A 15014-nucleotide genomic window follows, 5' to 3' on the forward strand; every position below is an offset into this window, starting at 1 on the left:
GTTAAGTACAGTATATGTATATGTTACTTTCCACCACTGCCTATATTCCACAGCTCTGCCTGGGGGGGGGGGGGGGGCTCGTTGGTCAACTAAGTACATAGTGTTTAAGTGGTTTTAAAAAAAGAACTGTCACAGAAAGAGCATTTTGTTTCGCGATGCAGTCTCAACCATAACCACGTAGTTTGTCACGACGGTCCGTCTGTCCGTCTGTCTGTCTGTCTGTCGTCCCGGTGGTGTGTAGTGTTGGTAATCGCTCTGTTGTTTTGCGAACGCCTCGGAAAGACATGGGATCATCCTCTCGATGCTGCTGGTATGTATATGCGTTCTCAGGCAGGGACAGTGTTTTCTTTCCGCGCAGCGCGTGGTGGTGGGGGGGGGGGGGGGGGGGTGTCTGAGCCAGCCAGCGTGCTGTCAAGGCGTGCCCGGTGGATGATATGATATGTACAGCAGCACGCAGAGGGCTTTGGCACAAACTACTGTATGAACTACTATCCTCTCACGACAGGAGCACTTCCTCAAACTGTAAATGTCAATACTTGGAGATAAAGTGGAAGTGCCTCCTCCCTCCTTACGTTGCCCGTGTGCCGTAGCAGCTGTCGGGTTGCCCACACTGGGCCTTCTTCCTCCAGGATTATGTACTGTACGTTTTAATTAATGTGCTTTCATTACTCTGGGTCTGGGCTATCGGTGAATGTACTGTACAGTGATTAGCTCAACAGAAAGCACTCCGACAATAAGACGGTCTACAAGCTCACAATTGCTTCGTCTTTTTCCTTTGTTATTTTGATGCCGATATATTTGTACTTTTACTCGAATAAAACTTTGAACGCTGGTCTTTTCCTTGCAACATACCTGCTATACTGCTAACCTCGCTACTTTTACTTAAATAAATACAAATATGAGTACTTCTTTCACCTCTGCCCTGTGTTGTAACTCTGACGGGGAGATGCTTTGCTCTGCTCTGCCCATCTGTGTGTGTCAGCGTGCGTGCGTGTCAGCGTGCGTGCGTGCGTGCGTGTCATCGTGCGTGCGTGTCAGCGTGCGTGCGTGCGTGCGTGTCAGCGTGCGTGTCAGCGTGCGTGCGGTGCGTGCGTGTCAGCGTGCGTGCGTGTCAGCGTGCGTGTCAGCGTGCGTGCGTGCGTGCGTGTCAGCGTGCGTGCGTGTCAGCGTGCGCGCTGGCTGTCACATTGTGTTGTGCAGCAGATGTGCAGAACGCTGCCTGTAGATCAAGTCGTTTGAAGACATGAGTAACAGTGGATGATTGTATCTGCGGAAGCACTATTGTCTGGATGGCAGCATGTTACCATGCTGTCTCCCTCTGCCTCTCTCTCTCTCTCTCTCTCTCTCTCTCTCTCTCTCTGCCTCTCTCTCTCTCTCTCCCTCTGCCTCTCTCTCTCTGCCTCTCTCTCTCTCTCTCCCTCTGCCTCTCTCTCTCTGCCTCTCTCTCCCTCTGCCTCTCTCTCTCTGCCTCTCTCTCTCTCTCTCTCTCTCTCTCTCTCCCTCTGCCTCTCTCTCTCTGCCTCTCTCTCCCTCTGCCTCTCTCTCTCTGCCTCTCTCTCTCTCTCCCTCTGCCTCTCTCTCTCTGCCTCTCTCTCCCTCTGCCTCTCTCTCTCTGCCTCTCTCTCTCTCTCTCTCTGCCTCTCTCTCTCTCTCTCTCTCTCTCTCTCTCTCTCTCTCTCTCTCTCTCTCTCTCTCTCTGCCTCTCTCTGTCTCTCTCTTTTTGCCCCCTTAGGCCTATATTATTTGACAATTTGGCCAAATGTTTGACCAGCTTTTATAGTAGGCCTATTATTGTTGATTACTTTTGATGCAGTAATGTTTTTTTTGTTGTAGTTTTATTAAAAAAAGTCCTTAAATTGTCACTTCACTGTCATCTAGTGGGGACCCCCATAAAATCACGTGGGGATGCTAGAATCTGTCTCTCTCTCTCTCTCTCTCCGTCTCTCACCCGGGGAGGGGAGGGGACGGGGGAGGGGAGGGGGGGGGGGGATACCCCTGGCTACTAGTTTGGGTGTGATTGGTGGGTCTTGGCTGGAGTACTATAGGGGGGTAACATCTGTGGCCGTGGCAGTGCCAAGCTTCGCGCCGTGACAGCCACGCTGGTGGGACCAATTGTTCAGAGTGCACAGAACAGTAATCACTATGGAGTCAGAGTGATGGTGGTGGTGTTGTAACCCCCCCCCCCCCTCCTCTCTACATACCCCCCATACCCCTCACCCCTCTCCTCCAGACCTCCCTCCGTATACTCGCTATAGCTACACTGATTGCTGGCGCGTATACTACAGCTCCCAGACTCATCTAAATTTAGCAATCTGTGAATGTGGACTTTCTCCGTGGTTTTCAACCAGTGGTCCCATGGGAGACCAGACCACCGGTGGTCCTTGAGGGGGTCCCAAGTGGTCCCCGTCACGGCTAAATGATAGGAGAGTTGTTAACCGAATGGACCCTTATAGATCTTTAACTCTTGAGACGGGTCCATTTGGTTTCATTTAATTTCCGCTCTCAAGAGTTAAATGATTGTTGAACATCTGCATTGTTAATTTACAAGAAATCTACAGTCTCTATATAATTAATAATATAATAAAATAATTGTTATTTTTGATCAACATTTGTTATCTCTCCCACGGTATACCAACATCAATACAACATGGAATTCTGGACAAAATGTTCTTTAAATGTTGGGGCCAAAAATGCCCAATAAATAATTCCCCCCCCCCCCACACACACACACACACACACCCAACAGAGATGCACCCTGTGGAGAGGTGGGACGGCTGCTTGGAGCGAGCCCACACACACACACACACACACACGCGGGCACTAAAGATAAACAAGACTGGTTCCATCCGGCCCCCACTCGCTTGTCAAAACGCCTTGCTTTGTAAATGGATATGAAATGTTGCCTAATGAAATCCTGACCTCTGCTGCCCCCTAAAGACGGTACGGGGTATAAGGGGGAGTGGATGCTGCTGTCTTGTCTTGTGTCGTCTAAGCGCTCCTTCCTCGTGACGGTGTGGAGCTGAAGCGCGCGCACGTCAACACGTGCAGCCGTGCACTTTAAGCCGACTACCCTCGGATAAATGTCTACTTTTTGGTGTCCTGAGAGTATTTGTTCCTGGGGAGTGTGGGAGGGGGGACAGGGGGGGGAGTCCATTAAATTAATTCTGTTCCTGGGCCACAACAGTGCATTACGTGCATGGGATTGTGTGCCTAAACTGAAAATAGCTGATCTACAAGCTCAAGTGTATATCTGCTATTTTCTTTTTAATTGCCAAATATAAAATAATGTTGAATGTGTTAAAGACCAGCTGAAATTAAAAACACACTTTTAGAGCATGTGGTTTTTGTGTGTAGTGTACCGAGTCCAATCTTAATGGGGAAAAAAATAGAAAAAACGTATTGCGTGATTACATTGGCAGGTACTAAATAATTTTAACAAATAATATGTCAAATACATTTTGTGTGTGCCACACAAAAATAGTGAAAGCAGATCACGACAGTTTTAGAGTATAAGTAGTGGTGTCAAACCATGCATGTTATTTAATATATGCATATAATATTAATTTATATATAATATAACTCTAAATAAAATATGTTGTTCAGCATAGCTGACTGCTTGTCATGTTAGTGATGATCACAGGTGAATGTAAGAGATGCCGTTGTAAACAATGGCCACCTGCCAGTGTATACGGGCCCGGTCGTCCCCTTATGCAGTGGATGTGTTCTAGCAGCTATAGCCTCTTGTTGACGCGTGTACAGTGCGAGGGACAACAGGATTAGTGATTAGGGGCTGTGGATGCAGTGTGCTGGGGGACGGGGACGGGGACGGGGGGGGGATGGAGGCATAAAGGTAAACTTGAAGGTCAAGGACCCTCGGCTTGTCAGATAAAGTGGTATACATACAGCACCGTGACTGACGGAGGCCTGCATGGGCCGGGCCCGGGGAAATGAGGTCAACTGTTCACATGCATGTTATAGACATGTACAATAAATGTACAGGGAGATTTATTACACTCACTGAATGGGACCTAATACAGACAGTGGTGTGAAGTAACTGTAAGTATGTTGACTCAGGTACTGCAAGTACTTGTACTCCACTACATCTCACAGGCAAATATTGCACTTTTACTCCAATGCAATTATATCTCAACGCTTTTGTTACTAGTAGTTACTAAAGTGACTCGATTTGCATTATTATTACAAAACACACCAACCAACCACTTTTAGCCCTATATATATATATATATATATATATATAGGCCATTTGAAAATAGATGGAGCCACAAAATGTTGCACTATATAGCGCAACATTCCTTCAACTATGACCCCTATATATGTCACATGGAACTATGTTTTTTGTGCTGCTGCTGCTTCTGCTGGCGTAGTGATACTGGATGATCACGTAGGGCATCGATTTACGAAGAAAAACCCCCACTAAAAAGTAAAAACATGGAGTTAAGCTCTGCCCGACAGCGACGGCAATATACTTCTATAAGTTCACGTGTGTTACCATACGTTTAACCTTTAACTGTTATTGGACCCTAACTTTCTCTCTTTCTGTGTCTCTCTCTCTCTCTCTCGCCCATCCTCCAGCACTTACAAAACCCAGCGAATTTCCAAACGGCCGCGACGGAGCTGCTAGACTGGTGCGGTGACCCCCGCGCCTTCCAGCGTCCCTTTGAGCAGAGCCTGATGGGGTGCTTAACGGTAAGCATCCAGATGATGTCTCACACTGGAGGAGGAGGAGGAGGAGGGTTCAAGGACACGGAGAAGGGCTGCTGGTAGAAACAAGTGCTGCATTGGCTGTTTATGTAACTCCCTTAGCCCATTTTGGGCGGGAACCCCTTTTGTTGTTTTGTGTTTTATGTTATAATTTAGCTATTGAAAAATAGCAGATCTACAAGCTCATAGCGCGCCACCGAGTGGCGCGCTATGAGCTTGTAGGTCTGCTATTTTTGAAAAATCGTGAAAATATTTATTTCAGAAAACTGGAGGATTTAGAAGACGTTTTTTTATTTTTTTTAATTTACGTTTTATTGAATTTTATTGAAAACATACATGACAATTGACAATACATACAACCGAAAACAAAACAAGACAATATACGTACAATACACACAAGGGGAGATGTCTGCCTCTCTTCTCTATCGATGATCATTTTAAATTTGGACGTCGGGCCTAAATGGGTTAGGGACGGCGGAATACCAATGTTCTGCCGCCTGATCTTCAACGGAGGTCGTTGAGAAATAAAGGGCCGACAGACGTTCACCCCCCGATAGAAGAAGCTATTGGAATGTAGTCATCTTTCATTGACTCAGGCCACAGTGTGTTCACGTCCGTGGCTAGCTTATGAAATCAGCAAAAATCCATGATACTGTAGATCCATGATGAAGGACGCTGTGCAAACGTCCTCAAACCACAAAGCAATCAATGCTCTTTAAAGAAATATGGCTCCGTAGCCTTTTTATTCCCCTCTTTAAGTACCCATTGCATGGCTTTTCCCTGCTTGATTAATTCAATCCAAAGCATACTGTACCATGGCATTTGTAAAAACAAAACGAAAAATAACAACTTTTTTTAGACTATGTTGCAAGACGAAATATGTTAAAATCTTCAACAATTTCCATAGAAATGGGCGTGTTTTAAATGTTTTTTTGTGGCTTTCGCCTTTATTTTATATTTTTTATGGAGGGACAGACGGTAAGCTGACAGGAAATGGGGAGAGGGATGGGGAGGTGACATGCAGTAAAGGCCGTCGGGATTGGGAGTCGAACCCGCGGCACACTGCCAGACTGGGATTACCAGCCAAGGTGCCTGGACCATTGAGCCATGGCACAGGCCAAAATGGGCGTGTTTTGATTGGAACTCGGACACAAAGGGGCGGGGGTATAGTTTCCTACAAGGTTATGCTAAACGGCCTGAGGAGATAAATGGTGCTCATCTTCCCCTCATGTCAAATGCACATCGTTGCTGTCGCCGGGCAGAAACCTATATCTCCATATTTCTAAACGGATGCCCTACAGGGTCATGCTAGCATGTGGCTCACAAACCTTGCAAATATAGCTGATCTACAAGCTCAAAACGCACCGCGATGTGACGTCTTTCAGCTTAGATCTGTATTTATTTATTGTTTAAAGATTTTGGAAACAAATTTTTAAATGTGAAAGTGTTTGAGTCTATCTGTGTGTTTTTTGAGTGGTGCAACCACTCCAAGGAACAGCTATGTCCTAACCTATGTTGTGCCAGAAACAGAGAGAGAGAGATAGTGTTGCACTGTTGCCTGCTAATTACACAGAGAGAGAGAGAGAGAGAGAGAGAGAGGCAGGGGGAGAGGGGAGTTGCACCACTCAGTTCACACGGGTGTGATTTTTAATAATAAGTGTGACTAAATAATAATAATAATAAGGGTAATAATAATAATAATAATAGCGAGGGTATTGTTTTTCTTCTGAAAAGTCACAGTTTTGGACATACAAGGTCTGTTTGCTCCCGACAGAGACGATATTACATCCAGTATATCATAGCAACTTCCTGTGGATCCCGTGCAATCAGGACGATGTGTCACATTCTGTTATCCAATTATGAGCGCTCTCTATGTGGCTCCGGTGGAGTTGAGCGCCACGCACACACGCCTTTCTCACTCAATTAGAATGAGGACTGACTTAACCCATTTTGACCTGAGATCACATTCTAAAAATGTCTTCTACATCCTGACAGTTTTCTGAAAAAGCTATGTTTCTATGTCGCTCTTCGATCTTTCAAAAATAGCAGACCTACAAGCTCGTAGCGCGCCACTCGGTGGCGCGCTACGAGCTTGTAGGTCTGCTATTTTTCAATAGCTAAAGCATAACATAATGCCAACACCAAAAGGGGTTCCCGCCCAAAATGGGTTAAGACGTGTCAATCACTTGTCACCCTGGGCCATACCGCGGCGTAATATGCAGATCTTCACTCTGCACTGCCTCCAGCGCTGGATACGAGACACATATAGAGCTCTCGTCCTCTCAGGGGTGCAATTTGTAATCCTATACAGAACAAGTGTTGTAATATAAACGGCGGGAAAAAAAGGAATATGCCGAGTATTTGTACTCTCCTCCGCACCGGTTTATGGTTTATGTTATTGCGGTGTTATTGTGGCTCGGGACCCCCAGCGTGGTGTCTGCATGATTTTTTATTATTTTATTATTTTTATTATTTTATTTTATTTACCACGGGTCACCGACAAAGTCAGAGAGAGAAGGATGAGGCTGGCAGGGCACCGCAGCGTCAGGCACCCAGAACTTGAGGCAAGTAAATTGACTCTATGGGAGCCAACCCAGGGCAAAGCCAGGAGGGGAAAGAAGCGCACCACCTACGTAGACGTACTGCGGCGCGACAGCTTGGCTAACAACACTGCAGAGCTCAAGAACCTGATGTTGGATAGGAAATTGTGGAGGGCAGCGATCCAGGAATCCCGAGTTGGTGTTGGCTATAGACCTCACTCTCACAGTAACAATGTAAGGCTTTCAATACCCCCAACAAAACATACTGCATCAAAAGTAATCAACAAAGGCCTGGGCCATGGCTCAGTGGTCCAGGCACCTTGGCTGGCAATCCAGTCTGGCAGTGTGCCGCGGGTTCGACTCCCGATCCCGACGGCCTTTACTGCATGTCTTCCCCCCCCGCATCTCTCTCCCCATTTCCTGTCAGCCTACTGTCTGTCCCTCCATAAAAAAATAAAAATAAAGGCGAAAGCCAAAAAAAAGAAGAAAAAAAAGTAATCAACAAACTATATACAAACATAGGGGTTTATCTGTGGAACCGAGTCAAACTAAATGTTATGCCTCAACTCTTACAATTCCAAGTGCTTGTCAGATTGAAGGGGTCCCCAGTTCAAATTCTGATTATGTTTTTATCAAGTAAATGAGCTAGTGAATACCTTCATTTATTCTCACGTGTCTAATATTTAAATAGCTGAGTAACTATACTATACATTTTGTATAGAATATAACCAACCCCACTGTGAATATAGTCTTAACCCATTTTGGGCGGGAACCCCTTTTGGTGTTAGCATTATGTTAAGCTTTAGCTATTGAAAAATAGCAGATCTACAAGCTCATAGCGCGCCACCGAGTGGCGCGCTACGAGCTTGTAGGTCTGCTATTTTTGAAAAATCGAAGAACGACGGACATAGAAATATAGCTAGTCAGGATGTAGAAGACATTTTTAGAATCTGATCTCAGGTCAGAATGGGTTAAAAGCATGTGTGTCTGACGCTAAGGTAAAACCACCACACATCTACTGGCCACGTCGTCGTACAATTAAGGTGCTGGAATTAGAACAACGGCTACTCGCGAGACATCCTGCGCGGAAATTGCCATGTAGGCAAAAGCCTTCCCTTTATGTGCGTTTAGATTCTAATTAGACAAGTTATGCTCATATATCTTCCTTAACCCGTTTAGGCCTGACGTCGAAATTTAAAAAAAAAATGTCTTTACTTCTAAATCATGACAAATTTCTGAAAAACCTCATGTTTCTATAGCAGTGGTTCTCAAACAGTATCATGTCAAGGACCCCCGAAAATATATGTATTTGGCTGCCGACCCCCATCGGAAAATATGTTGTCCCAGAAGCAAATATTTGAGTTAAAAACGTTGGCTCTGAAAGAATATATTGAAAGCTTTGCACTACATTTTAAAGATTTTTCAAAAATAGCAGACCTACAAGCTCATAGCGCGCCACTCGGTGGCGCGCTATGAGCTTGTAGATCTGCTATTTTTCAATAGCTAAATTATAACGTAATGTTTAAAACACCAAAAGGGGTTCCCGCCCAAAATGGGTTAATGGGGCTTTATTCCTATAAATAGCGGTCAGATATACCGTGCACTCTTCCTCCGGGTGTCACATCAGACGCATCTAAGCGTATACTTACACAGAGCATAATGATACGGTGCAGGCAGGCAGGCGGCAGGCCCTTCTGGCTCTACAACCTCACTTACAACTCACGGCTGCAACAGAAGAAAGGTCTGTTAAGCGCTCACACACGGGCAGATGCGAAGATACAGTCTTGCCATTCATTGTCAATGGAAGCCAGCGACGTTGAGGCTACGAAGCAAACTAATCCGACGTTTGTAGCTGCTGCAAAAGATGCAAAGCTACGCTGCTACATGATTGAAGCTGAGCTGGGTTCAACTTATTCCAGATGCAAAGGTATACCAAGCTTGTATTTGAGTGGTGGGCACACCGTCTCCATCATGTTTGTGTGTCCCTATGTCTGTTTAGGGTATACCAACAGGTGAGAAAGTGGCGCTGTTGAGTTTCACACTGTGCATGATGGGAAGTAGAGACCGAATTTTGTGACCGATACGATAACCGATACGATAGAGGGTAACAATCACGATAACCGATATGCAACCGATATAGTGATTTTTTTTTTAAAACTGGAATAAAAACAGGCCTTTTTTTCGGATTGTGGAAAGATTTTGCACCGATATGATTATGCAAAGGTACAGTCAAAGTGACCGTAGTACAGACAGCCTTGCTTTCTTAAACCAATGACTTTTCAAGGCTTATAATATTTTTTTACTTTTCACTCAAAGAGTAAATAAATACTGTAGCAGATAAATTAGAGGGGCCTATAGCATATACAGTTTACTTACACACTAGTAGCCTATAGTATCCCACTTTCAGTATATGTAACCGACCCCAAGTTGATAAGATATGCACTGCTGAGTCAGCACGAGTGTCTGTACAGTTCAGTACAGTATAACAATTACAGTATACCTCTCACTTCACACAGGTGTGATATTTTGTGATTTCTTTTCAATCTCCCCCGGCCTGGCGCTGCACCTCCGACACACGGAGACACGCTTGACGACCGTGTGAGCAACACAAAGCGACAAATACGCTGTGATCTTTGCATATACCTCGTGTGAACACAATTACTGTGTACTGTGTACTGTATGTGCAGCGTTGGATGTGTTTGGGGGGGGGGGGGGGGGGGGTGGAAATCACTGCTTCTGCTTCTGACACCCTCCTCCTTTTTACATCCGCGTGGAGTTTGTTTGTTTACAACATGAGAGACAGACGGCCAGCTCAGCTGGTTTGCTACGACAGTACGTGGCTTATTTCTAACCTATAATGTTTTCAGATAGATATTTTAGCGTGTTGTATTACGTTTAAAATGAGTAATAGGTACACTGTCTGGATGTCATCTTGAATGAGATTAAAAACAGAGTAGTTCTCAGTGATGTAAATTGGATTTCAATGTAATGGGTCCCGGGACCCAGGGGTGGTCTTTTAGATGGGTCCTACTTCAACGACGTTAGAGTACAGTACTGAGTACAATGTTGCATCCCAGGACCCCCGGAGGGTGACATGACTGTGTCCTTTCTCAATTTAGTGAGTCTAAGGATGCAGGATGCAGCCAATTTTCATCACTTGAGTTCTGTAATCAAAATCAGCTGTGTTTGGAGGAACGTGCAGCAATGGGAATCAAAACAGGTGAATGAAATCAAGATTATTTCGGGCCCGTATTTCGTCATCACGCAGCACGTTTTCGTGGCTTTTCATGGCCATTGTTTTGGCATCTAATGTTACGTATATATACAGTTGGGTGCCACCGATATTGTCCCTTATCATTTGACCCATTTAGGCCTGACCTCAACATTTTTAAAAATCCTTCTAAATCCTCCAGTTTTCTGAAATAAGTATTTTCACGATTTTTCAAAAATAGCAGACCTACAAGCTCGTAGCGCGCCACTCGGTGGCGCGCTATGAGCTTGTAGATCTGCTATTTTTCAATAGCTAAATTATAACATAATGTTTAAAACACCAAAAGGGGTTCCCGCCCAAAATGGGTTAACTGTCCTTTTGCGCAGATCACGCAAACCTCAGCAAAAAGAAAAGGACAATATCGATGGCCTCCAACTGTATATATGCCCATATGATGACCAACGGATATGCTCTAAAAGTGTGTGAAAAACGTATTTTTCGATTCACTACGTCTTTAAGAAGCCTGGTTATTATGAATGACCATGCAGGAGGAGGCTGCATGGGTGCGTGCAGAACCCCACTAGGACTAGGACAGGACAGGGGGGGGCCCTGGCTATAACATGTCCTTGAGGTCAGGCGGATGTTCGGTGGAGGAGGAGGAGGAGGAGGAGGAGGAGAGGGAGGCCTCTTTGAGCAGATAATGGCACTGCTAAATCACAGCCCAACGTGTGCCACTTAAGGCTGATTTACAGGGCCCTCCTGTGGCATGTAGAGGCTTTCACTTAATGCTTCCTCCTCTCAGTAGGACATGGCGTTGTGGAGCACCCCTGGCTCCACAGGCACGCCGTCTGTCTGTCTGTCTGTCTGTCTGTATGTCTGTCTGTCTGTCTGTCTGTCTGTCTGTCTGCCTGCCTGCCTGCCTGCCTGCCTGCCTGTCTGTCTCTGTCTCTGTCTCTGTCTCTGTCTCTGTCTCTGTCTCTGTCTCTGTCTCTGTCTCTGTCTCTGTCTCTGTGTCTGTCTGTCTGTCTGTCTGTCTGTCTGTCTGTCTGTCTGTCTGTCTGTCTGTCTGTCTGTCTGTCTGTCTGTCTGTCTGTCTGTCTGTCTGTCTGTCTCCCATGTCGGTATACCGCCTGTCCACACGGCCACATGTTGCCAAAAATAGCAGATCTACAAGCTCACAATGCGCCGTGAGCTTGTAGGCTATTTGTTGGTGAATTGATTTGTGTAGAGTGAACTAATGGCGTACCAAATGTGCTCTTTACAGGTCTGTTTTTAATCGAGTATAGAGGGTTTAAGTGGTGCTGAATTTGCAGCTCAACAAAGGCTAATTAATAGCGTATTTTGTCATAGTTTTACACGACAGCAAATGGACGTTGACTGGTTGCGGTGTGTGTCTGTGCGCGCGTGTGTGTGTGTGCGTGTGCGTGCATGCGTGCGTGCGTGTTCTAGGTGGTCAGCCGTGTAGCCGCGCAGCAAGGCTACGACCTGGACCTGGGCTATCGGCTCCTGGCTGTGTGTGCTGCCAACAGGGACAAGTTCACTCCAAAATCAGCAGGTAAGAGCAGATCTTCTTCCCTCATGTGCTCTGTCTGTCTTCCTCCATCTGGACATGATGCAGGCCTCCATCGGCTGTGGAAAAGTGGCCATGTCTGATTATATACACACAAACATCCAACCAACTGGAAATGGGACGCACACGCAGTTCCGACACACCAAAGGTCTGACATGCGGAAACGGTCGCACATGTTTATGTTTGTGTTCATTTATTTGATATGGATACATCACAATCACGTTGCTCATTGCGTACAATTGTACAATTTGTAGATGCATTGCTTACAGTGTGTTAGCACAAGTGCTAATTTTCACCAGGAGATTTTTCTAAAAATATGGTAACACTTTATTCTTCTTACTTCTATTTTACAACAGAATTACAATAACCATTACATTAACCTACGAAACAAAAGTAAACCTAATCACTCAGGTAACCAGTCAGACACTGTACATGTGAGCAACGGTTGATTTGATTTCAACCATAGTTTGGAGTTCCAAAGGTTTGCCCCCTTTACTGAGAAGCTGTCCGAATGAGTTGTTACACCTGGGAACAGTATAGTTACCACTTGTTGAGGCTTGTGTAGTTGCTCTACCAGAGCCCATGCGGTCCGTCGAACATGCGCTGCTCCCGTGCTTGCGGTTATGGCTATAGGTTAGGGTTTGAGGTAGGTTGTCGGTCTAATGACAGTCGGACCAAAAGTATGTCGGTAACTAAAGCTACCCCTGGAAATCTGAGGGACTCTTCTTGTCCGTCCATTCATACACTCCCAGAATTCAATTAACCTGGAATTTTACCGCGAATGCTGGCTGTGTTTTTAGCCACATACTGTACGCCGGTAAAGTCACGCGCTGAGTTCTAACTGAGGTCCCAATAAAGTTTGCCTCGGAGTTTGTTTGGCTCTATAACTAAACGTTTAAGCCCAGCAGTAGTCCTGACCTCGCATTATTGTGCACATATTTCATTTAGCTGTATTAACGTCAGAGCAGAGGCCCTATACCAGCACAGTCATTTAACCCATTTTGGGCGGGAAGCCCTGTTGGTGTTTTAAAGCATTATGTTATACTTTAAGCTATTGAAAAATAGCAGATCTACAAGCTCAAGTAGGTCTGCTATTTTTGAAAAATCGTTAAAATGTGCCTCAAATCTTTGAATATATATTCTTTCACAGCGAACGTTTTTAACTCAAATCTTTGCTTCCGGGGGGGTCCCTGGAACAACATATTTTCGAATGGGGGTCGGCGGCCAAATACATATAGTTTATTGTGTCCTTGACTGACCACTGATGGGTATTTAGGTATGGGTATTTCAGAAAACTGTCAGAATTTAGAAGACATTTTCAAAATTTCGAAGTCGGGTCTAAACGGGTTAAAACAGATACAATATGTACCTTGAAATACTGGACTACTTTTAGTCATATGGCAGCGATAAAGAGTCTCTCCATTTCTTTCAGTATAATTTATTATCAGCGCACCGACCTTACTGTGGAACTGCACGAAAGGAGTTCAACGCTAAAGACCCCACAGCCCAATTTGTTTTGCTTTCTCGGTCGAAGACTGATATGCGCTGAATAAAACCCTGGGTTTGTTACAGAGAAAAGTCTTTAAATTAATACCTGCCTGACGTTGGGTTTGTGTTTTTATTGATGCTGTGGCGACGGCCAGGTTCTAGTGATGGATTCTTTTAGACGCTCAGTCGGCTGCTGTTTGTTGTAATCAAGCCAGGGGGTAACTAAGAAGAGCGTGCCGTGGCACGACGACGGCAATGAAGACGTATCGACTGTCAAGAGGCTCAGAAGATAACCGCGCTTTACGCTGGAATATTTTGTAGTCCTTCAACGGTTTTTGATTTGCAGTTTCCACCTGTCTTGGGTTAAGAGGAGAGTCTGTTTTGCTGAGTGAGTGTTCTGCTATGCTGCTAGGCCATGGGGTTCCTGAACCTTTCGGCTCGACACCCTAAAGATACTAGGATATTTAGACCTGAGTTGAAAACATTCACTTTGAAAGAATATATATATTCAAAGATTTGCGCCACATTTTTACGATTTTTTTCAAAAATAGCAGATCTACAAGCTCATAGCGCGCCACCGAGTGGTGCACTATGAGCTTGTAGATCTGCTATTTTTCAATAGCTAAATTATAACAATGTTTAAAACACCAAAAGGGGTTCCCGCCCAAAATTGGCTAGGATATTTTCGCCTGGCAGTGCCTTATCCCTAAACTTATTTGGCTTTTTTGTTTTACTTATTTTTAAAAACATTATTTTTTTCTTCAATTGTTCAAATAGGCGATCTACAAGCTCACAACCTGTCTTCTTCTTATTAGTAGTAGTAGTATTTTATTTTTTGTGTTTTACATTCTTTTGGAAAAATAATTAATTTCTGAATTATTACTTTTTGAAATCAAAAGAAAAATGGAAAAAAGAGGATATTTACTAATGGTTGCGTGACCCAACGATGGGTCCCAAGTTAAGTGAACAGAGTTTGGGAACACATGCCCTACCAGGACATGCCCTCCATGCTCATACTGGACTGCATGCGCCACCATTTCCATCTTTCACTCATCGTTTCCCGTTCCATGATTCATACTCGTCACGTTTTGAGAAGGTGCTAGCCTCGTCTACAAGTGACTTTGTGTGTTTGTGCAGCACTGTATGTGCGTCATGTACATAGCACGAACACCTGCGACTGATTAGCAACTGGTAAAAAGTCAATAAGGGTGCATAAGGCAGTAGGGAGTCGGTAATAAGCAGCATAAGGCAGTAGTGAACTCATCAAAGGCACCGCCATACTTTGCACGGGGTGTGATTTATTTTCATGGTGGTACGAGCCTTCAAATGCATGTGATATTGCTTCCGTTCCATGTTGCTTCCATGTCAGCCCTGGGAGAGGAATCGCATATCCTATCTCTCTCTCTCTCTCTCTCTCTCTCTCTCTCCTCTCTCTCTCTCTCTCTCTCTCTCTCTCTCTCTCTCTCTCTCTCTCCCCCCAATT

The 15014-nt window shown here is 44.9% G+C and overlaps 1 protein-coding gene across 1 annotated transcript in view; it reads left to right on the forward strand.

Annotated features, from left to right (window-relative positions):
* The window catches only part of LOC306915114 (uncharacterized protein), a 138140-nt gene that overhangs the window by 41902 nt on the left and 81224 nt on the right, over positions 1-15014 (forward strand). The window contains exons 3-4 of the mRNA XM_079492362.1: positions 4594-4707; positions 11923-12028. Of these exons, the coding sequence (XP_079348488.1) occupies positions 4594-4707; positions 11923-12028 (220 nt within the window). The remainder of the gene's footprint in view (positions 1-4593; positions 4708-11922; positions 12029-15014) is intronic.

Source organism: Electrona antarctica (genome assembly GCF_951216825.1).
Source record: "Electrona antarctica genome assembly, chromosome: 22".
Classification (NCBI taxonomy): domain Eukaryota; kingdom Metazoa; phylum Chordata; class Actinopteri; order Myctophiformes; family Myctophidae; genus Electrona; species Electrona antarctica.